At 39.3% G+C, this 24,899-nt stretch overlaps 1 protein-coding gene across 1 annotated transcript in view; it reads right to left on the bottom strand.

Moving 5' to 3' along the window:
* Positions 1-727: 727 nt before the first annotated feature.
* Positions 728-24,899, bottom strand: part of TPH2 (tryptophan hydroxylase 2) — a gene marked incomplete at its 3' end in the record, with an annotated part of 49,640 nt that continues 25,468 nt past the window's right edge. Inside the window, exons 9-11 of the mRNA XM_082003704.1 lie at positions 8,393-8,488; positions 989-1,122; positions 728-902 (exon numbers count right to left, since the gene is read on the bottom strand). Of these exons, the coding sequence (XP_081859830.1) occupies positions 728-902; positions 989-1,122; positions 8,393-8,488 (405 nt within the window). The remainder of the gene's footprint in view (positions 903-988; positions 1,123-8,392; positions 8,489-24,899) is intronic.

Genomic DNA, 24,899 nt, shown 5'->3' with positions numbered 1-24,899 from the left:
CACAGAAGAATTATGCTCAGGACTGACACAGGTAACACAAGCATGAACTAGAACTACCTTTCTGCATGAATTGTCAGAGGGTGGTTTTTTTTATTGTGTTGCAATTATTCATCCACGTTGAACATTTGTCAGTTGTGATTTCTCATAATCTGTAATCCCCACAGATCTTTTAGTACTGATACATAGCCTTCCTGATCTCAGCGCTGGTACATAAATTGCATTGTTCAGTCACTGGAGACACTCAGTTCTGTTACAGATATGCAGGCAAAACATTGCCTTCACTGCTATAGAAAGAAATACAGATTCTCTTACAAAGAAAATGTAAAGTGTTGCAAATAACGTTTTTTGGATTCTTATGAGAGGAAAGGTATTAGAAAGAAATAAACTCAGACTTAATGAAATCAGCAACACCATTTCTTATACATTGAAGTGAATCCTCTTAAGGAAACCAAACCATTTTCAGGCAAGTTTTTAACGGTGTACTTGTACATGACATTGTGTTGAGGAATTGATGATTATATTCTGCCACATTCCATGCTGCATTTACAAATTAGCATTTCCTTGGTTTGTCTGCACATTACAATTAGACAGAGCTACACAATGATGCAAGCCACAGGCCAAGCTGTAAAGGGAAAATTGATGGGTTTGAGAAGTTAGCCATATCATGTGATGTTACTGGACTGGCTACAGAAAAAGCAGCTGACAGCAAATCACAGTGCCACACATATCAAATCCCTAAATATCTGTTCATTTTGCTTAAAGCATCACATACAGTGTTTAGATCACTGCGGAGGTCCTGGACGACATTTTCTATACTCCTGGTATCCTTCAGAATCTCAATGCTTTGCGTATATGGATTAAAGTACACAGAGAAGGGACGATTGATTGATTTGGCGAAGTCCCTGAAAGAAAAAAGAAAATTAACACCTCTTTTTTCAACCACTCCAGAAGAGAAAACTAGATTTTTGAGTCAAGGTAAATAATTTACCTCATCTTTTCTTTGGCTTCTTCGAAACTTTCTGAAACAAAGTAAGCTTCCTGGAAAGTAGTGATGAGGCATTCTTGCAAACATGTTGTCTTTGGATCGAATGTTTTCACATTGGCCTTGTCAGAGAGAGCATGCTGCAAAATACACCACAGGATCTGTTAAACCATATTTTGATACTGCTGTGTATCTATACCATTGTACATATAAACAGCTTTTATATCACTGTGCTGCATGTTTCCCATTAGCTGGTAGCCTCTCTTGTTTTACATACAGTGTATGCTTTTAACAGAATAAATCATTTGTTACTTAAAAAAGCTCTTTTTTATGAGCAATTTTTTTCCCCAAAAATAATTATTAAAATAATGAAGAGATTAGAAATGCATCTGCCATATAGGCATACAGACTTAAATCTTCAGCTGGAAATGGGAAAGTCATCAAATAACCATTCCTGAAAAATTATCTGTACAACTACAAATACTTATGCCCCCCAAACGTCACTTTACTGGCAGAATTGATCATCATTTTGGTGGGTGAATTGAGTCTGACCAAACCATTCATATAATCTGTGCTTCACATTTCCAGGCAAAAATCATATACTATTTTCCTGACAGTGAGTTTAAGAATGAAACTACGTACCTGAAAACCCATTAAATAATGCCCATTTATTGCATGCTAATGAAATGCATTACCTTTCTGCCACATACACCTGAGCAATAATGCTCCATGGAGTATTGCAAGGAAAAAACTAACTAAATAAGGAGGCATAGGTAAGTACAGAGCAAGCACTGGGCAGATGAGGCATCAAATGCTGCTACCAGAGAAGAGATTTCCGATTAGCCTTTCTCTTTACATGACTGGCACAAGCCACTAGAAAGGACACAGACATTTCAAACCTGAAAACCAGGTACTGAGACATTTTACAACAGAATCTTTTTGTAGTTCCCCTTTCCACTTGAATACTTGTGTTAACTTTTGGATCTACCTTAACTGATGGAGCACACATATTTTCATTCTCAGTGCTCTGTACAGCAGTACAAGGTAAGGAAGGAGAGCATATTTAGGTCAACTTTTGACCTTCTTTAGTTCCCTAATATCTATCCATAGTGACGATGTACATGAAAAGCATAGAGAAATGACAGGGAGGGAGCAGACCCCTGAGGCCTGAAGGTGCTTCTTATTTCTTCATTTTCTTTCTGCATGGACATTCTTTACAGCAGAGTAAGGTATTAACCTTAAGGTATTCACCATACCTTTTATCTGAGCTCTTCATTATGCTCATTCCTAAATCCCTGTGAAGGGCTCTGAAAATATCACAACGGGTATCAACCTGCAGCCTCCAAATAACAGGACATAAAACTGGAACAAGAACCTCTTCCTCCCACTTCCTCTCTCTCAAAAAATAAATACATGAAAAATTAATGCATGGTGTCTTAAAATGTCAGGGAATTAACTTTCTTTAGTACACGTATCTTTTCATTCTCACGAGGTTTGCTGTTTCTAGCCAGCCATCAGTTAAACAGCTTTGAAAACCAAAATCAAAAATGGTGTGTCTTAACCAGCAGCCTCTTCTAAATGGACTGCAGGAACAAGCTCACCTTATTTGGCCCCTGTCTATGTCCCTGCTGTCACTTTCTCCTTGCAGAGCCATGATGTGGTTGAGTACCTGTAAATTTAGGCTTTACCTCCTTCTATTAAAATGAATTTGTTTTTCTTGACTGGGAATTATAATAGGCTCCCTGGGAGGTTAAATATAGATAAAAACAACTCCTCTTAAGGTGCCTTTGTACTTCCAGGTGAGACATGGTGCCTCAAATGTTTAAAGAGCAAAGTTTTAAAATACTGAGTGGATTGAATGAAGCCCTGTGCAGAGAATCAAGAGAGTGATACCGGACACGTTTTCCTAGGATCTAAATCAGTAGGTGACCACTTCTGGCTCATGGATTCTTTCCTGTACTGTGACAGCTTCAACAGAAAGAGTGACAATGTTGTCCTCTCCTCTTCTCCTCCACTCACTAACAGCCTCAGCTGGGCCAGGCCTACTCCTTGGGATTGAAGCCATCAGAGGCGAGAAGGGGTTCAGCCTATAGCTCCTACATCATGAACAACTGCTCTAATCACTGAGCCCTAATTTTATAAAAGGGGAAGAGTTTAGAGAGAAAGAAAAGCTAATTCTTTATCACAGTGGATGTCCTCTAAGAAAGCCTTTCTCGTTGTTCTCCTAATGACTCTAACTTCTGGATCCCAGTTTCATTCACACACGAGCAGAGCTGTTGCTTCACAAAGCAACTCTGCAGAGACTGGGATGTGCAGACACCAGGAAACACACAACCTGGAAACAGAAGGTAAAGAATTCAGACATGCCCTCAAAGTTAGGTGACAACTGATCAGTTGTTCTTAGGATTGCAGTTTGGGAATAAAGTGCCTAAATTCTGATGAATTCCCACCCAAGATACCCATCTCCCTTCTAGGATATCGTCTTTTGGCTCATGGATCAAGTAGGCATTGTCAGGGCTACCAAAGCAATGGGAAACTTTGCAAATCTGGATAGTGTTTTCAAATTCTGCAGCCTGGCACCTGTAACATCTACTATTGAGTTGATATGCTGACACCTGCAATGCCAGAGTTCAGCAACTGAACTGACCCTGCAGACAAACCTTCAGACAGACCATAAACTGCCTGGTGTGCACTAGGATGGTCAGGACACTGACTCAAAGCCAAACTAGAGGTTTTTTCAGAAGCATTACAGTGCTCTACAATGTTGGTCCTTGGCACTCTCAACATTAGAAAGCACAGAATCGCAACAAAAAACTTCATCTGATGAGTCCAAAAGCTTTCAAACTCGGGCCTGTATTTTTTTTAATGAATGCTGTTCACTTATGTTTTGGTTGGACATTCAGTTCTTCAGTGAACTCAAATGAGTAAGTATGGATTTCTCCATCAGAAACTTCTTCAGTTATCCACCTCCATCGAGATGTCAAGGCTAACAATCACATGGAAAAGAGCTTTTGGTCATCTTGTGAATTTGTGATAACTGTATCTAATGGCCCATTCATACAAATTGTACTGCTGATGCTAATACAGTTGTAGGTGATTCTCCTTCAGTTCAAGCAACAAGAGTTTAGAGTGAAACTTCCAAATGAATCCTCACTGATTCACAAGAAAAGCAGCAGTATCAGACAACTGGACAGCTTAAGAATTAGACAACTATCCATATTGGAAATAAGCATAACACTGAAGAAATGCCTCCACTCCCACATAGATCAAAGGTTAAGAGAGTGATTCAGGTACTTAACCACAGGGTGCATCTGTACAGGGATGGAAGATAAAGCCCAGGACTTAAAGCCTTATGTGCTTCTGGAGTGGCAGCTGCAGAGCTGGTCAGATATACTGGGGCATCTCAGATGGCACCAGGCATTTACACTGACCAACTGTGAATCACTTCCTAAGTGACCACTATCACTGACGCATGAAAAAAGAGCTTAGTCTTGTAATTTGTCCTCTGAGTATAAAAATTGAGTGTAATAACAGAACTCAGAGCTTTTCAGTTTCACAAAAAAAAAAAAAAGCAAAATCTTCAGCCATCAAGGGGAAAACTTGAGAAGAGTTATAAATACTGCACTGTCTGAAGAGTACAGAAGGGCAGAATAAGAACACAGGTGAGAAGTTGCCTGTATGCCAGTACTTATTTTATAGCCTTGTTATTCTGTGGTACAACACAGAGTCTTGGAAAACCTGCTCTTAAATGTTTTTCTGCTTATCTATGACACAGGACACTTTCAGATTTATGACTTGATTTTACCACAACTTTTTTATGTTATCTGTATAATTTTCTATATTGTAAAAGACTCACTATTTTTAAAAAAAGCACTAAAATGAGCATCTGGGATCCAGGAGTTTTCTCCATCATCTTCATCTTCTTCATGAAACAGATCCAAAATTTGTATTTGAATCTTTTTGGTTATAAAGGCTAATGTTGCCTCTTCTTAACATAAACTATCATCAAAACAAAACATGATTGGATATTGTATTTGACTTAAAAAACCTATATAGAAAGATTTGAAGTCTACCTCTGTTAAATATAGAAGCATGTAAGAGGGACTTGATCTACAGCCAACTGAAGTTGACATGAGACTCCTTTAATGAAAGAGTTCAAGAGAACGACATACAAAGTAAATGGATTAAAGTTTCCAAACATTTGGACTGCCTTTTAGAAAGAGTTTTAATAATTGAAATGTATATTATTTCTACCTTATCTCTAAGCCCCAAATATATACTGTGTGCTAGAGTTAACCTGACTATATTAGGCAGAACATTTTATAACTACTTATTGTATTATTCTTTCCCCCTCCCCAGGCTTAATTTTTAATCTTCTTTCTCCTTATTTTTCTGTGCTTTTAAATTTTTTTTCTTGACGCTTCCATAGCACGCACATCAGGAGTTGCATTTTTCAGTATCCAAAATTCAAAGTCTAAATACTGAGTGGGGGAAAAAAAACTTGAAGGGAATCCTGTATTGACAGGCTGGTGCCCACATTTCTCTAGCTTTTATAGCTCTTTGTTGCTAAAGCTGTTGACCAGATTCGCAGAGTGGAGCAGTGTAATACAGAAATAGGGATGACTGAACAAGCCATTCACACATTTGAAATTCCCAAATACTTCTGGCCACTTCCATCCTGCAAACAGGGCAACTCATTTTTTTCCTAGAAATTTCTAGAAATTACACATAAAATTGGCCACAGTTCTGTTTTCTGTGAATACTGTTGCATTGAAAAGAGAGCAGGGAGGGAGGGAAGCTGGAGAAAGGCTTTTCTTCTTGCTGACAAAAGCATATTAATATCAAATGCCTGTAAAGTCAAGGTAGCAAAATTCAACATTGAAACAAGATCCACCTTCCTAGTGATGAGTATAAGTAAATATTTTAACTTCTTCACAAAAGGGACTATGGGCCCACAATCACTGCTGTCAAAAATGGCAGTAGTTATTTCTGAAAGGACTTCTTCACTCTGACTCCTATGGGAAGTATGGGGGTTGCACACATACGGGTCAGACTTCACGGCTGTGCAGTCTGAGGCTCCTACTCACACCCACTCACCACAGAAATAGTCAGTATTGTTCTCATAATTTTCAGAGCAATTGCTGCCATCCATTAGGATTTCAGTTACAATCAGGATATTGATATCATCAGGATCTCAACTACAGTCTATTATATTAGCATTATCTTTCAAGCACCTTCAGGTCAAGGGAGACATTTTCCCTCCCAATAGGTGCTAGGAGATAAGGGAGGAGGTAAGGGAGGTTGCTTTCCCAGGAAACATCAGAGACTGGCAATGGCTTGATGCAAGGCTGTGCACCAACATCATGGGTGCCCAGACGTTCTCCTTCCTAAGCACCTGCCTGATGTATCTCATTGACAAGAAGCACACTCACTGCCAGGTTTCTGGTCTAGAAAAAGCTTCTTCCATGGTCAGATTAGCAGAAAATTTAGTAGGTTTTTTGCATTTTTTTTTCCTTAGCTTTTACCTTCTTTTCTACCCTGGAGCACTGTCCCACAAAGACTTTGTGAACATTTTTCACCTTATCAGTTCCTTCATGGATACCATGGCTATTTGTGGTATGGTAGCGTTCTGTGCCTGCAGCACACAAGTGCTTAGTCTCTCAATAACTGACATGTCTAACTTAAGTCCCTAAGCTCAGTATATGCAAGATCTGGTGACCTTTAATAGCTTATGATACACAAGAGGTCAAACCAGATGATCTAATAGTCCCTTCTGGCTTCACATCTATGAAATATATATGTAGTGTAATAGAAAAGTGTATCATATTATTGATTTATGGCAAAAATTATTATGATATATATATGTCCATACCTCTGAAGCGGATCAAGTCCATTAATGTGCACATTATTTAATTTTTACTGTTGCTTTTCAAAAGGATTATTCTTTGCATTTATACTCTGAGATTATTGCCGAGTGGAGAACACAGATTTGGGATCACAAATGTGTGGTAACAAAATATGCAGACTTGACAAGAATAATGTGCTTGTTTATGACATTGATGTTAGAAGATTTATTATGTTCTTGACTATTCATTTCCTCACTTTTACGCCCTTAGATTTTGTAAATGATGTGATAGGTATTTTCAGGGTTATCGCCTAATGACCGCAACAGTTATTTTAAATAAAAAGCTTGATTCTCTGCAGAATCTTGCATGGAGTTTGGGACTCAGCACTCAGTGTTGCTGGGCCAGAGGAAAACAAATGGGACATGTTCATCTCTTTGCGTTTAACCACCTTTGCACTGTGGGTATAAAATGTTGCCAGGCTGATACAGAATGCTTCTGCGGCTGAAGTATGCACTGAACTTGGGAGAAACTGTAATGCAATCAAAGGAAAAATCTTGGAGAAAGTAATTTTCTTTGACATTTTTTCTACTAATCAAAGAATAGCAATTTGACTAATGAGCTTCACTATTACAGTTGAAACGAACAGCAAAAAGAGACTGAAATACTTCTATTAAACTGCCAGGTAGTTCACTGAAAGCCAGCCCAGGAGGGTGGGAAAATGTTTAAACCCAAATAAACAGCAGATATATTGCAAAACAGTTTGTAAATACTATTCTGTATATGCTTTCTAAAAACCAAATGTTTACCTGAAAAGCCATCAAGAGTTCATTTGGGTCCCAGAAGCATAGTACTCCTCCCTCTCCTTCCCCTTCCCTCCCATCTAGCCAACAGAGAGATGTAATATGTCCCAAAATACTACACTTGCGACAAAGTACCTTTTGACTGTTCCCTATGTTTTTAGGCATAAAAAGAGGCAATAAGTGATCCACTAAAACTACTCACACCATACAAGGTTAAACACTTTCACCTTTATAAGAATAGGGCTCTATGTACTGTCACATAGGCATGTACTTCAAGTCTAGCATGAGTTTATATGCATTCCTTACTTTTAAATATGATTAATCTACTGAATCAGGACCTTAATAAATGTTGTTCTTTTAATATCAATAATTGAAATACATTGGATTACTTACAACAGAATAGTGTCTGATTTCAAAATTTTTTTTTGTCTATTAAAAGTATATGCTTTTCTGTTAAAGCTTTCAGAGCCCAAGGCACCCTTACCTGTTAGAAGGTATAAGCCTCCTTTTACAAGAAATGCAAATTCAAACAGAAATAAGTTTTGTAGTTTATAGTTGCTTTGGCAATTCAGTCCTTAAAAATCCATTTCATGCTTCAAGTGCCAGCTGATATTTCAAACAAAGCTTTTAGATCAATATCACATTTTTACAGTAAGCTTTTTAGCTTGAGAACTTTAACTGTTATTTGAAAATCAAAATATTTACATCCAACTATTATTTTGACAAGATTAAAAGAGAGTTGATTCTGCTTTAAGGGCACATACCTTTAATTCACCAATAGAAGACAGAAGTCCTGCCCCGTAAGCACGTAGTTGTCCTTCTTGCTTGCAAAGGCCAAATTCAATTGTAAAAAAATAGCACTGTAAAATATACAGGTATACAGATACATATAATGTAGTTGCAAACAGGCACTTCAGCAATGACAATCGGTACCATATTCATTTGATTGTCACACTTCTTCAGAATTTCATGTCTTTAATATAAATTCAAATAAAGTATCTTATTACTGCTAAGTACTTTAAATGTCATAATCTGCAGTAAGGGAGCTTTGTAATAAAATGTGAGATTCTGTTTTTTTCCTGGGCACCCCAAGCACTTCACCGGAATGGCCAGTTAGGAACAGACAAGCAAGTTCATTTAGGTGTCAAAGGTCCTGACAGTAATCTGCAGAGATTTTTGAAACTTTCTGAAATAAATGAGGTGCCTTAAAATAAAATCCTAGAAGAGAGTCGGTCTGCCTGTCTAGGAACCTCTGAGATCTAGTTCAGAGCACTCAGCTGTAAGCTCAAGATGATGCCACTTTAAAGTCTGGCATGTATTTAAGTGCTGTCTTGAGTTAGAATGAACTTACTTGTATGTATGTGCTTAAGAGTCTTCCTGAGCCGAGGCATTAGTCTTCACTAGATTTTACTCTGTCATAAATGAAGAACCAATATGCCACTTAGCTTCTTAAATTACAGAAAGAAAATTACAGTCAGTCAGTCAAATGAGTTCACTTGACCAATCCATTACAATTGTTCTTTAGGTCTACATTCAATCAGGTAACATATCTGAGCTGTAAAACTGATGAGAAGCTGTGAGAGAGATGTGCTAAATCAGCATAACAGTACTGTATCTAACTTTGCTGTATCCAACCAACAAAGTTAAATGTTAGGAAGACAGTAAGAAGCACAGTTAGCTAGCCCATGGTCTACTAAATGCAAAAGATGACAATCACTTCTGCTGCTATGGTACTGAGTTTTAGTTTGGTTTTGTTATGACACATCAAGTTTGCTTTTTGTTGTTAGATCAAACAGATGAGATTACACTAGTAGTTATTTCACAGAATCACTAGGTTGGAAAGGACCTTCAAGATCATCAAGTCCAACCATTAATCCAGCACCACCATGCCCCCTAAACCATGTCTTGAAGTGCCACATCCACACGTTTTTTGAACACTTCCAGAGATGGTGACTCCACCACCTCCCTGGGCAGCCTGTTCCAATGCCTGACCACCCTCTCAGTGAAGAAATTTTTCCTAATATCCAATCTAAACCTCCCCTGGCGCAACCTGAGGCCATTTCCTCTTGTCCTATTGCTGGTTACTTGGGAGAAGAGACCAGTGCCCTCGTCGCCACAACCCCCGTTCAGGTAGTTGTAGAGAGCAATAAGGTCTCCCCTCAGCCTCCTCTTCTCCAGACTAAACCACCCCAGTTCCCTCCCTTCATATATCTATATATGAAGGTTTTAAGAAGTTGATTTCTAACCTATACAAAAATACTGCATATATACACACACACACACCCATATATGTGTGTGTTTATTATATTATCTGACAATTTCAGGTTTTGCACAAAGGGACATAACTCCACTGAACTTAGCAGATTTACATGTCTTTGCAGGAAATAGGAATTTAGGATAAGAAACAACCCAGTGTTTGGTACTAAATCTTAAGTTTTTCTGAATAACTTGAGAATGGATCCTAACACAGTAGGGGTTTTTTGTCCATTTCCTCCTTACAACCACCACTCTTTCAGGCTGAGTATCATACTAAATGCAAAAGAGCAGAAATTAGCAGCTCTTTTAAGTTCAACAAATGTTTAGAAATTGTGAAATGATTCATTTCTCTGCCTCTCATAAAAGTTCCTGTAGAGCTAGTGATCCATGCAGCATGGCTCTATGTAGAAGTGTGTAATAAAAAAAGAATAAAAACATGAGCCCTGTGTCTGATCCAAACCTGCTAGGTCATCTAGGAAGAAAGAAAGGTTGTAGTGACTTCAAATGTCTTGAGTCAGATTCCACCACAGCAGTCAAAGGTACAGATGTCCACAAGAGGAGGTGAAAGCACAACATTATCAAACAAAAATATCAGAGTTCCACCTCTGGCTTTGCTGTTGTCTTGGATAAGCCAAGCTGGCATACAATTTTTCATTAGATGCAATGAGCTGATGTCACCACTTCGAAGGCGGCCAAGACAACTGGTTTCCCAAAGAGACGTCTCAGGAATAGATACACAAAATGACACAGGCATTGCTGTAGGAGTGATGAGTGCAGCTGAGACCTACCACCAAGAAGAGTACAACCTTCACTTCCCTTCCTAAGTATTTTGCCAGAAAAACCTTCAGGAGGCTACAGTCCTGGTTCTGTCCACGCTGCCTCTGTCAGTAATGAACCACTCAGCTTTACCCTTAATTTCCACTAATGTCTTTGAATTTGTACCCTCCCCCTCAGATCTCTTAAAAGGGCCCATCAGGTTCTTATGCCTTAAACATGAACACCCTGACAGACACAGCAGGACTGAGCTCCTCAAAACACAGTGATCACCGTCATTTTCATCCTTAAACAACAGCTAAAAAAGGGGGGGTCTGGTGTTTGTCTGTTACAGATCTGTAAGAGCAGACATGACTTTGTCCCCATTTGTGGGACACCTTTACTGTGGACCTTCCCCATGTTGAGGAGGACCAAAGTGATGGCATGCTGCTGCCAGGAGAATGCCCACTTGGCAATCTATAAGGCCAGTGGAGAGAGGGAAGAGAAATGCTCTCCAGTTCCCTGAGGATGTGCACTCACGGGGAAGGAAGGGGCAGAAGGCAGAGAGCTAACATTGGCACAGGAGAGAGCAATCTCTGCTGCCCAGGGGTAGGGTGTTCACAAGACAGAAGACCTCAATTTCACTTCCTCCTTGATGGATAGACAGCACAAAAGAGGGAGCTTTTTTTAATTAAGTTGGAAAATTATTTATTATTGTTGTTGTTGTTGTTGTTGTTACTATTATTATTATTAAAGGGAGTCATATTTATGAGTCAACACTTGCTGATGAGAGCCTATCTTCAGTATTGATAAGACTTGCACTCTCAGTATAACTCAAATAAAATGCATACAAAATGACCAGATAAAATACATCTGCCTACTAGTAACTTGTGGTATTAAGCTATAGCATTACGAAAAGCCCTTCAAATGAAAAGCTGATTTTTTGATAAATTTGCCATATGCAACAACTACAATTTCTGTATTTGAGACCTCTGCTTAGCTAAGAAAATGAGATAGCTCACCCAATGCTGCCATCTTCAGATCATTAGTCAGCAATACCCAATTCCTCGCACCCTCCCACCCACAGACAGACACGCAGAGGCAGCTCCCTGCATTATGAGACTCTCCAGCCTTTGGCAAGCTGTGCTCACAAGTCTACAAACACCAAAGCATACTGATAAGGAGGTTAAATATTAACTATATAGAAACATTTTTTATAGCCCAGACACATAAATACCTGCTATATGCTTCTCTCTGTATGGCAAACTGCACTTGTTATATACAGGATAACTGTGCTGGAGTGGGAATGGCTGAATGAAGAAATAACTGTTGAGATTAAAAATTTTTTAAAGCCTTCCCTAAAGGTAAATAGCTGGCTATTACACTGTTTTTAAGTGTAGGCTGGTGAATGTAAGTGCAAATGGGGGCATGTGGGCTCTCATGTTCTGATTTCACATCTTGGACCTGTCTCCAGCATAGTCCCCAGCCTGCGGACCCAAACACGTCTCCCTTACAAGCTCCAGCAGTGACCTGTCATCTGCCTTTGCTTCCAGTTCCACCTCATCTTTGAGGTGAAGCGTGGCTTTGCTACAACCTATAGGTAGGCTCTTGAAGTAGGAAAGGTGACTTTCAATGTTGTATAAATTCTGTATTTCTTGAAAAGCCTTCCACTGAAATGCCATTCTGTTAGCCAAATCAGCAAAATAAGATGAAGAATCAAAAGGCCAAATGAAGGATTAAAAATAACTTTTAAGCCAATAGACATCAATGTAATAATCAAGACTGCCAGGAGCATGAGACAGTGTAGGATATAATTTTAAGTTATTTATCTTATTTAACTGAAGTATATGAAAGCTAATTTACAGTCATGCTCATGAAACACTGTCTACATCAGTTCAAAAATTATGAAATGGATCCATGGAAGAAAATCCTATTAAGGGCTATTAAATACTAATATAGCAGATCTCTTCCTTCAGAGTCCTTGAATCAAAACTCATTGGCAACTAAAGCAGTATACCAGGCAAATATCACCACTGTATGGCTTTAGATGTCCGCAATTTGCCAGTGTCAGAGACAAGATACTGGGGTATCTAGTCTGGCCCAGTACATGTACAATTATAAGAGTCAGATCAGCTGTCCTACTATTGACAGGGAAGATACAGAACAGCTCATACCCTGACAAACTCCAAGCCTATTCTCCAGGGTAAACACAATGTCTGTTCTCCATGTTCAGGCACTGTCCTGCATTATAAACTGGACTACAAAAAGCAAAAAAAAAAAAAAAAAAAAAAAAAAGATCAGTGACAGCTATGACAGCTAATAAAGAAAAAAAAAAATCATTATTCAAGTGTGTTTAGAATGTTCAAAGGCAGGGAAAAGCTCAACTCTGCTCAACTGGCTGGTTTCCAAGACTTTGAAAAATCACTCTTCATATCACATCATTTTGCGTTTGGGAATCTCCCTCCCGGGACTTGTGCAAAGAGCTTGCGCAGGGTGTTGGGTGCTAATGTCACAGAGTCAGTACTTCAAAATCTGACTTGTCCATAAAAAGGCCTTTCAAGCCATTCCACTTCACTTAGTTTTCTTATGGTATAGCTTAGAGACTAATATTTGTGTTCACTTGGCAATTTCCAGCATGATGTATAACATGAAATTTTATCTGTTCTCTAAAAGTACCTTGAAAAGATGTTGTCAGAACGAGTCCTGAGAACACCAACCATGTCAAGAGCTGATTCACTTGCACTCCCTGTTGCAAGGGGGAAGAGGGAAGGATTGAGTAACTGCATGACTGCAACCCCAGCACGTGAACAAGAATATTCACCACTACAGGAACTGCTAATGGGATGGGGCTACAGCCCCAAGCTGACACATAGCAGCACAATCCATCACTTTATTACACGCATATACAAAATTAGTGGCAATGAAGACAATGCAACCACCAATGTGTCTAAATACTTGCAAGACCAGGGCCAAATAAATATCCTCAAGAAAATGTCTTTACATTCTTTCTACTGGATTTATTATTTCAAAGGATATTTGAATGGACCACTCAATTCAGATGTGTGTGATATGGTCACAATATGCAAAGATTAATTCCTTTTTCTTCAGGAGAGAAGGAAACCTTTGATATTTTAGCTCTAAAATTATTCACCTAGAGATTAAATCTCTCATCTAGTTGTAATTTTCTTGTAAGAAGATAGTTATATACAACTGAGAGATTTTTAAAAATCACATTGTTAGCAATTAATCCTAAGAATTAATGAAGTGTTTTCTTTCCCCCTTTAAAAGTTGCAAATACTGATTCAGATATATCAGTGACTCCATTTGTGTTTTCTTTCTTCATTCAGAGATGGCACAAGTAAATTTGTGAGTAGTTGCTTATTTTTCAGTCTCAGAGATATCAGTAGTCACCAGAAGAAAAGCTGGCATTTCACATTTGACTGAATTATTCAAAATTCAGTCTGTTGAGTAGTATCAAGAAAGCTCCACTACAAGAAACAGATAGATATAACACAGGTAACCCAGGCAACTAGCCAATAGAGCCCAATGTTGGAGTCCAAACATCAAGCAATACTGTCTATTTGACAGCTATTCATGCGGGAACATTATTGAGTAGAAATGCAGGGAGACTTTTGAACAACAAATAAATCTCATGATGAGCTTGTGAATAGATCAAAAGCAGAAAAAAAGTAAAATTCAATGGCTAAGTCTTTCATTATAGATGATTCGCCTACATCCAAAGGCAGTGACCCCATTCACAGCCAACAGCATTTCTAAATAAGAAAACAAAGATTAATTTTTCAGTTACCTTCCTGAAGTATTTTGTCTGCCACTTTGAAATGTATTTAGGCTCACTGAAATGAGGTTTATTTTGGAGATTTCAAAGTGTATATATTTAACAATATTCCCCTTTTTCCCTCTGGTTTGCATTCAGACCTTTCACCAAGGGTGAATGCTTGGGAAAATATCAACAGAACTTTGAGTAGATGTGGTGCCACTCATTAGACCACTCTGGAGTAGATGCATACCAGCCTCCACATTTCTGTTGACAGCCATAGCATACAGTATCACTACATGCAAATTCTGCTAATGCAGAGGCTTGACATGCTCAGAGAAACCATGCAATACAGTGAGCACAGTGGGGCTTAACCCCTTGTGAATAATTTGAAATTATATGTTTCTTTTTTCAAGAGTTTCTGGAGAAAAAGTCATAATGGTCACCAAAAAAAAATTGTCATCCTGAGTTTGTAAGGAAGCAGAAAATGTAGCTCAAGGAACACAGCTCTACAGTGGTAGCAGTAAGGAGATAACTCTATACATCGAACGCTGGGGAGCCCAGCCAAGACAAGACAACATGTATGGCGGTTGCCTACCTTGCAGATGCAATCCATTTTCTGGAATAAGATCTGGAGGACATTCCTACTAACCTTTGTGTCTCTTGAGAGAATGTGTTATTCTGCTGTCCACTGTCACATGAAGGAGGCCCTCTTGCTACTCTAAAGAGCGGGCAGAGAGAATGGAGGATGAAGCACTTCTGGGATCTTTCTGCTGCTGCCGCTCCAAAAGAAGTTAGTGCCCACAGAGTTGGAGCCACTGGAGATATCCCACTCCATGTTTGAATTACTCCTAAATAATCTGAATTTAGGCTTGCTCTGCACAAAGCTGATGTCTGTTCATGCCTCTCATTTTATCTCAGTTGAAAACCTTAGAAGCCCTTGGAGCTGCAGAATCGGGAACCTCAACACTTCAGCAGAAAGTGTTTCTGTGTAAAAGGCTGGTGTTTCCTGGCAAGGCAGAAATTCCCCTCCGTGAGAGCTAGTAGTCAGAGATGATGTGAAAAATAATCCTACAAAAGCACACTTGCTCAACACTGTCAGGGAAAAAACTCCTGTTTTTTTCGACATAATTAACTAATAGTGCTGAAGCTTAATATGCAACTATCAGATGAGACCACTGAAACTAAGAACTGCTGCTTAGATCATTTGTTAAACATAAGGCACTGAAGCCCTAATGCTTTATCCTTCCTATTTCCCCTTCCCTATCATTTGACTCTTATCTTGAACAACTTCTAAAACCTGGGGTGTTAAGGTTTATTAATTTCATATGGAGTTATTAAGAACAAATGATGTGCAATAATGGGCCATTCCCTTTCCACTTTATTTTACAACATGTAACGTGAATTCATGTTCAGCGCTCTCTACGGTAGCTGAAGTGAGTATTTGCTCATTTCTGTTGCAAGCTGTTGCTTCAAATTTCAGCCATCTAGAGGTTTCACACAGTTAACATGAGAGGCACAGTCAGGTCTTTTGACATGTTTAGCTGGGTCTCGCAAGAGGTGGGGTCCTCTGAAAGTCAAGCTGAAAAGAAAAGTTAAAAAGCTGAGTAAACATATGTCACCACCATTCCACCACATTCCTCAGTCTATGCTGCCTCATGTGGCACACTTGATCCACCATGGTACTTCATAATTCACAGGCTGCAAGCAAGGACTGTCTTTAGGCCTCTGCCATTCCTGTTTTCCAGATATTTGTTCTGCTACTCTTTCAAATGAGGACTTTGCATTAACAAAACCTATCAAAGCAAAAACATTCCTGATTTTATACACTGCATGGGCAAGGGCTGGCACCCCAGAAGTGCTCCCTCAGCTCTGTGGCTTATGCTACAGCTTGGAGAATATGACTCCTTTAGCAAAAGGCCAGGTACTTGAACACCAACAGGCTGGCATGACCCAAGCAAGAGCAGAATTTGGAACAAATACACGTACAAGAGACCATTTAGCTGTCCTTCACCTGACAGCATCCCCATTTTGTGGGGGGTCATCAACCCTAGGACTGTTGCCCCAGCTGTGAACTGCATTGCTTGGAAGAATACCCAGAAAACAGACAAGAACAACCTCAGACACTTTTCTTCCTCCCACATCCAAAGCCAGCATCTCTATAAAAGCCTAGAAGACCTGTTTCCCACAATTACCCCAGCACTGGTCCAACATAGTTTCCCCTTCTCTAAAAAGACCAACTTCCACTCTCCAGCAAGCATGTTAAGAAGGAGACTCAGAAGAGAAGGCATCAAGTTGCAACGTTCCCTGAAATACCAAGAAAACCTCTCCAAGCTGAGGAGGCTGAGCCTGTCCTTTTTAACACGCTGCAATGCTGTAAGGAAACTGCGTAACTGCAAAACTGGCACCGGGGCCTCTTCCACTTATCTGGGAGACGTTCTTCATAGACTGGTAAGGTAAATCCACAGATAAAAAGAAGCAAAGGTGCAGCAACAAATCACAGTACAGGCAATCCTCATTTTATAAGCAGAGAGTTTACTGAATCACCACCCTATGCCAGTCCACTGTCAGAATTAATTTCTGCGGGCTGCAAGACCTCTTTAATATCTTTGGCCAGCCCAGAGGCAGACCCCCAATGTTCTCCCTGACTAGCATTCCCCTGGGGAATGCACCAGGCACATGTGGTGCTTCTCATGATGCCATTCCCTGGAGCAGCCTGTGCCCCATCTAATCGCCAGGCCAGTTACCACGTATGGCAATTGCACTGCAGGGAGTGATGCAAGAGAGTCACTGAGCCCCCCATGACATTTTAGCTGAGAAGGAGTATGAGGTTCTTGTGTACATGATCAGCAGCAAAAGTCCTAATGTATCTGCTAATGAGGGGAAGTATTATCTTCAGAAAGGGAGGCAGCCTCCTGGGGCTGGAAGGATCTCAGAACTTTTGCAAGCTCTGAAACTGTGGGGGCAGAAACACACTGAAGAGACAGGGACAACTGGCCAGTGAAGGTTTAAAATTCTCAATTCAAGGAAAAAAATGCACTATTTCTTCACAATCATAGCCATTTCAAATTAACGTTTGAGGAGCAAAAAAGGATAGGACTTAATTCCAAAAATAACAGCATCTCCACTAATTTTCTAAACATTTAAAAAAGGAAATTAACTTTTTGCATGTATTTACTGAACACTGATTTAATAGCTAAGACTTGTTTTCAAACTTCACTGTTTCCAACAGCAACACTGCATTTAAACTCAATGTTCTTTTAATCACATAAATGCAAAGAGACTCCCAAAAGCTTTTGTGGCTCTTGATGCATTTGCTTAACCTGCCTTGCAAAAAAACCAAAAAAAAAAATAGTAGGCATCAGCACAAAAGTGTAAGTTCTATTCATGTCAAGCTGACAGACAGATCAAAGAAGAAAAGGAGCTCAGGGAATTTTAAATATCTATTAATTTTGCTACTAAAAATACATCCAAATTGAAGATGTTTTTCACAGCCCCAAACAATCTTTTTCAAGTATAGTTGAGCATCTCCTTGTAGCTCCCTGATTCTCAGCAGTGAGGGCACGTAAAATGAATCTATCATAACCACAAAGTAGTCAACTGAGTCACCACTAAGTTACTTGCCAGAAGTCTGTAAACACAAAGCAAATCACATGAACACGTATTCAGCAAGGTGGACAAAAAGTTATACTGAGCAAGTACCTGTGAGCAAAGAGATCACAGCTCCTCACTGAAGTCCAAGTAATTTACAGTGGCTGTGGTCTAGGAGTGACTTACCAAATGTGGAGATCACTCTGAAATGGTCACTAGTGATCAGGATTTCTGTGTTTCAGGATTTTAAGATTTTTGTGTTTATATAGGTCCTAAATTCATTGCAGATATATAGTATGGATGTATACATAAGGTAATATGTTTATTCAAAGTCAAAAAACTAATCCTATAAAGATCTTTACATTCTAGAAACATAAAATATCTTGTTAAACTATAATTCCAGCCACTTTTATATAATATATAAATATAATATGTAATATATATTACTATATATTATAATATATTATAATATAATGTATTGCTATATTATTATATATAATAATATATAATATATTGCTACATAATTGTAACAATTACAGCCTACAGTTCAAGGGAGAGAAGAAAAACCTTTAGAAAAAGAGTAATATGTTTTATGGGGGAAAAGGGATAATCTGGGAGTACCCACTCTTTCCAGCATATCTTGAAAAAAATCTCTGCATTCAAACTGCTTTATCTAGTACTACTAGTAGACAACATCTTTATCAATGCCAGAATGATGATCTATAGAAAACTCTCTATAATGTACAGAAAATATAAAGCTTACAGATGCTAAGTGAAAGAAGGTTGTCTTGTCCAAACTAATGCTTTGTCTGATGCAAAAGCAAAATCCCAAACCGACCTTGAACCTCACAAACAGATTGATGTTGGGGGGTGTTCAAACTGTGCCTGAAACGGCACCATCATGTTGATGTTCTGTTGACCTTGCACTGAGACAACTTCAGCCACAGCTGCAATCAAACCAATACAACCAAAATTAACAGACACAAGGCCCTTCTCTATAAACTTTTCTTGGGCTTCAATGGTGCTCCCAGGTCTAGAGTATTTGCTTTAACTTTCAAAAATCATCAACAAATCAAAAATATATGTATACAACAACATCAGAAGGCCTGACAGCGCTAAGAAGTAGACAACAGAATGTGTTGCATGCTGTACCATGTGAGCTTGGTTTGGACAGATACACACAACTGCAAACTCACATGTCCTCCAGAGTTGATTCTTTCCTTGCAGAAACCCATATTCCTAAATAACAGGTTTTGGCAAGTAAAATATTAACATTAATTTTACAGCAACAAATCCTACCATCATTTGCTTGCGTACAACCATACTGATTTTTAGACTCTGTACATGGAAATGAAGGTGGTACTTAGCCCACAGACCTAAACTCATTGAAAGCAATGGCAATCCTCCCCTTGGCCTTCTTGTGGTGTCAGAGTTGGACCTATAAATATATAATTAAGATATATTTACAAAATCATTATGGTAGATCACTCAAATATCTCATTAAAAATTTATGGAAACATATCCCCATCCAGCACTTTGATACCATTTGATGGAAAGATGATGACAGGCACAAGAACCACTTCTAAAGCTGCAGCATTAAGTAATTAAGCCCTGGGCATAGTTAGCTCTTTATGGATACCAGTGATATTTTGTCTTACTTCCATACTTTCATCTGTGCATACAAAGAAAATACAGGGGAAAACACTGTGTGAGAGAATTAGATTGAGCACATGCAATATGCTCAGTCCTTGAGCCAATATTTTAAATGATTCAGATTATGCACAGTTGTGAATACTAAGTTAGGATCTTTTCAGCTCTGTGCAGACATGAATTTTAAGACTCTTTCCATAAGAAGATGGTATTTGGGTTATGCATAACAGCTACATGTATGAATGTCCCTTCTGGAAGCAAAATTTACTGAAATATTCCAGACAATAAAAAGGTAAGTGAATGGTTTGAGGACTTTCTTCATTAAGCGTAATTGGTTTGGTTTCTGCCTGAAAGCAGAATCTCCTGGCTTCCTTCTCCAGATGGGCCCACTGACCCCCAAAAGGAGGGCTGGGTGTGCAGGGTCGCAGCCACGGTTGCACTGCAGAGTGCACCGATTCCTGAAGGAGGGAAACCTGGAGCTGGCCCACCCCAACAGCACTGCAGGTCCCAGCCAGATAACCCAGCAGCTGCATTCAGGGGGCTGCTCCTAAGAGAACCCCACGTGTAGTCATGCAAACTTTTTTTGCACAGCACTCCTCAGCTGCTCTGGCTCCATGGAAAGCATGGATAAAGCCAACTCCCCCACCTGCGCACTCACAGCACAGACATTCCCTTGGTCCTAAGTGAGACCTAGACATGGTTGAAATGACTTGCCACATGCTGAACTCCTTCACTTTCCCATATACCCGTGTGCTGCTGCCGGAGGATCTCCACGTCGTGTACAAATAACTCAATTACCACTCTTTGTTACAGAATCTTACAGATTTAAGTAAAAATAAATAAATGCAATAGAAAAAGCAAGGAGCATTATAAAATCCACTTTTTTAGTTTGCTTCAACACCTATATACTCCTCTAAGAATACTTCTTCATGTAGTATGGGATGTACCATGGTACACAAATAAAGCGTTAGCAGCATGAGATCTCCACAGTTCTGAACTGTACATGAATGCATTTTAGAAGTGAGTTTACATGTATATGCTATGACCAAAGAAAAATAACTGTAGCAATGTCAGTATGAATGGTATCTACGCAGAGCCTAGGATTATCTCTTTCCTTCAACATATTGGTGAAGGCACAGGGGCAGTTGGGAAGAGCAGTAGCAATATATTCTGAACCTTTCTTCTACTGCTTTTTTCCCCCATTTTCTTTATTTAAACCTTTATTCCTGTAAGTTATGTCCTTTTTTTGTAGTTATTACCCAAAACACTTGTGCAATTATTGCTCGCTGAAAGCTTATGCTAGGTCCTTTCTCTTGTCCCAGTTACAAATGTTCTATAAAAGATGCTTTATGCCTTTTTGCTAATACATTTCCTATTCTAGGTCAAAAGGGAAAACAAATATGCAAAAAACCTTATCAAAATTCATAGACTCCTTCCATCTATTCTTCAACCTATCTCAGCTGGATCCAACAACAAAATGGCAGATGCTTGCCACTGGCATGCACTCCTAAATTCTACACACTCTTCCTGACCTCTTTTTTTTGAGCCTCTGTTGTAGCAGAGCACACGTTCAGAGTGTGAGCTATTGAACTACCAGCAAAGATTACTATTGCAGAATCTGCAATTTCTTAATGAAAATGAAGTTGCTTCTGAAAATAAACAAACGTAATTAGCAAGCCAGTGCTGCGTGAAATTTGCACCATTCTCTTGTTAACCTACATGTCAAAATATATTACTTGTGTGCATGTAAATTTGCATTTGCAGTTCAGTAACCTCACAGATTATGATCTAACCACTTTTGGAAACATAATGCTACAAGAAATAAAAACAACTCCAGTGTCTGGCTGTAATTTGTTATTTTATTAGAGGCTTTTTCTTTAGTGTTTCTAACTGCTTAGGGCTTGATCTTCATAAACTGCATCCTGTTCTAAAAGCAGCTATATTATTTCTAGAGAGAAATTTCTATTTCCTTCCTTGCTCCCAATTAAGCCAAATTAGTTCTCTCTTGGATCTAGCTTCCTCATTACAGGGTTGGGCCCAAGCATACATACATACAAGCACGTTATAGAACAACACTATTCCCAGTTAACTAGTTATTTCTAGTTAGGGCAACCTGAAATCCTCTGAAGAAGCAGGTCACTGACCTGAATAGCTGAGCACCCTCATACCAACAGGAGAACCCTCCTTCGCATTCTGAACTTTGAGTGACACAGTACAACGCACGAAATGTTTCATTCCCAGATGTAACATGTCCTATGTTGACCTACTTACCTCAGAAACTACTTAAAGCAGGAGGTTGGTATTTAAAAATGTTTTGCAAACCAGTATTTTATAGCACCCTCTACAAATGAAAAAAAACACAAACACTACAATTCCACCATCAGTAGTCCAGCTCCCCACCTTCACCGCAGTGGCTGATACATCATTTCTTCACCACCTAAATTACTTCTCCAGTCCCCTCACAGAATTTGCAGCAGCAGAATCACCCCTTTGTACCTTCTGCTGATCAAAAACTGCAGGGACTTGCATCCTTGAATAGCGATGCTGGTTCATAAAGATGGATCCACTGAATCCTACTTCCCTCCTGCATGCAGCCCGTTTCTCCTGTCCCTAAGCAGCAAACCATGTCAGCTCTACAACATCAGGTCCACTCTTTCTGCCATACAAAAGGCTCCCACTTCTATAACAAGCACACCAAAAACTGGCTTAATTTGATACTGCTGTTAACCCAAATTCAGATCAGGGTTTGAACTCTTTCTTTACCCCACTCCCCAACCTGGTGATTGAGGTGTCTTCTCTCTTTCTTTTCCAGTTCTAGATGGAAAGGTGGAAAGGGTTCAGGGAAGGAGTAACATGCTCAAAGTTACAGAGCATCTTCCACGTGATGAATAACTAAACAAACGATTGCTTTTCAATCCAGAAAAGGAGACAACTAAGGGAGAAAATGAAACAGCTATGTAAAGTCATGATGGCATAGAGAAAGCACACAGGGATGATTTGATCATTCCCTCTTCAAATACAAAAAAAAAAGCTAGTAGGAATCAGGTGAAAAACAACAGAAGGAGACAGTTCACAAGACAGCGAATAGTTGAGCCATAGAGCTCTTTGCCAAAGTTACTGCAGGTACTAAAAATTTACATGTCTTCGAAGATAAACAGCTGTCTCTGGACAGAAATCCATTCAGGATAATTAAATACATAGAAACCACATTTGGCTCAAGAGTTCCTTGAGTTTGAGTAGTCAGAAACTTGGAAAACATTTGAAAAAAATCAGATATGCTCATCCTGTTCTTACATCCCTCCTAAGCAGCTATTTACAACTGCACTTTGGCACAAGGCACCAGCCATGTGGCCTGACCAGCACAGCAATTTTATAGATCCAAACCTGAAAATAGACTCTCTCCAAGCCTAGAACAAAGGCCTCAACAAACTGTCACAGTTCCTGCAGAAAACACTGAGTATTTGCTCCCATTTCAGCAGCAGAACTCTTCAAAGTCACCCTGTAGTAACTACTCTGGAGCGCTAGCTTATTTTTATGTAGTACGGAGCCATTTGATTTTGAGCTACAAAGCTAGTTAGATATCGCTGCTGAGATTTTGTTCTTCTGCCATGAATCTCTGATGTGATGACCATGAAAACTCACTGCAGTATTCTAAAATATTAAATATTGAGCCCTGGAATCTACAAGGGGTTTCTCCCCTTTAGTCTTGTATTGCTAAAAAAAGTATTGCTGGAAGAAACCCTTAAAAAATTGAGACCATTACCTGTTATTAATTCCTTTAGAACATTATGCAGAGCAAAACCATGAATTAGGGCATGCTTTTAAAGCAGCAGTCAGTGTGCCCACCAGCACCTCACCAATCAAAGGAAAGTAAGTTATCAGCAAGTTATCCTTCTCTCCTGATTCAAACAGACCTGTACAATTTCGTAATGATTAAGAAAGCCGCAAGGTTTCATCAGCTTTCTCTTCTGCTTCCTGTATCAGTTGCAGGTTTTGCACTTGGGCAATTTCCAAATACATCCACACATGGGTGTTTTTGCCAGGTCAAAGTCAGGAACACAAACAGCCCAGGCCATCTACTGATGAGCAATATAGATCGCAGTATTTCCAGTCTCATGCTGTGTGGCAGGACAATGCCTGGCTATAGTGATCCATCATACCTGATTTCAGCTTTATAGTCCTAGCTTTCACCCTGGGAATTGGTTCATCTTCCTTAAGTGACGCATCCCAAATCAGAGTCATTTCATATGTCTCCCGTAAGTCCATCAAAATTTACTCAAGCAGTTTATAAATCATATTTACTCCCAGCTCTTCATGCTACAGCTCCTTTATTCACTCACTACAGGGGTAGCTGGAAGCAACTCCTTTGCAAGAAACTCCATTATGTGACCACTGGACTTAGGGTACTCACCATGCTCACTCTTGGTATTCATCACACAATCATGGCATGCAGCTAGAATATAGGAAAAAGGCCAAGCAGAGATTTGAATGTTAAACTTCAATATGCTCGGTGAATGCCATAGCTCTTGAGTTGTAATCCCAGGTTTCAGTTGGCCAATACATAATTATTTTCAGATGGCACAATAGCCTCAGCAGGGGAGCTGATCACAGACTTACCACAGCGCTTAGTTCACTGTCTATCGTTTTTCAAATACAAATGAGAAACATTCAAGCAGTCTTGATTTTTCAGATGCACAGTGGGAATGTTCAAAATCTCAAATATTTTCATAATTTTCTTCTCAGCTCCATTTGTTCATTCATGGAGGAAGACAGTAATCCAGTTCACAAGCTGTACTTATGGCCTACCACTATCAATAGCCCCTCTGGGAAATCTAATCTGTTGTTTGTGAAGATGAGAGACTGCAACAGTCTGCTCTGTCTAGTGAGACTGCAAACACTGTGTCTACCCGAAGTTACCAAATGCAACTCAGTCTTTATCTGCAACATTCCTGTTTCTTCCATTCTGGTTATCTCCTCAGAAAACATAATGTGTAATTGTCCTGAATTATGTGCCGGTTTTTCAGCGTCGGAGAAGAACTACAATGAAGGCAACAAGACCAGATAACATAGATCCCAAGAAAAGACAGGCAAGTAAGCTCACATGAATTACCACTGACTTCTCCCAGAGAAGCGATTCTGAACGTTGTTTTTATCCCAACGTATATATCGAAAATATTTTGTTTGTGATACATATACAGATAAATCAAAGTCAGCTTTAGAAATAAACGATTGGCCTCAGTCATCAT

This window comes from Phaethon aethereus (assembly GCF_964289735.1).
Source record: "Phaethon aethereus genome assembly, chromosome: 1".
Classification (NCBI taxonomy): Eukaryota; Metazoa; Chordata; class Aves; order Phaethontiformes; family Phaethontidae; genus Phaethon; species Phaethon aethereus.
Note: the sequence above shows the minus strand (reverse complement) of the source record. Positions and strands in the feature narration are given on the sequence as shown.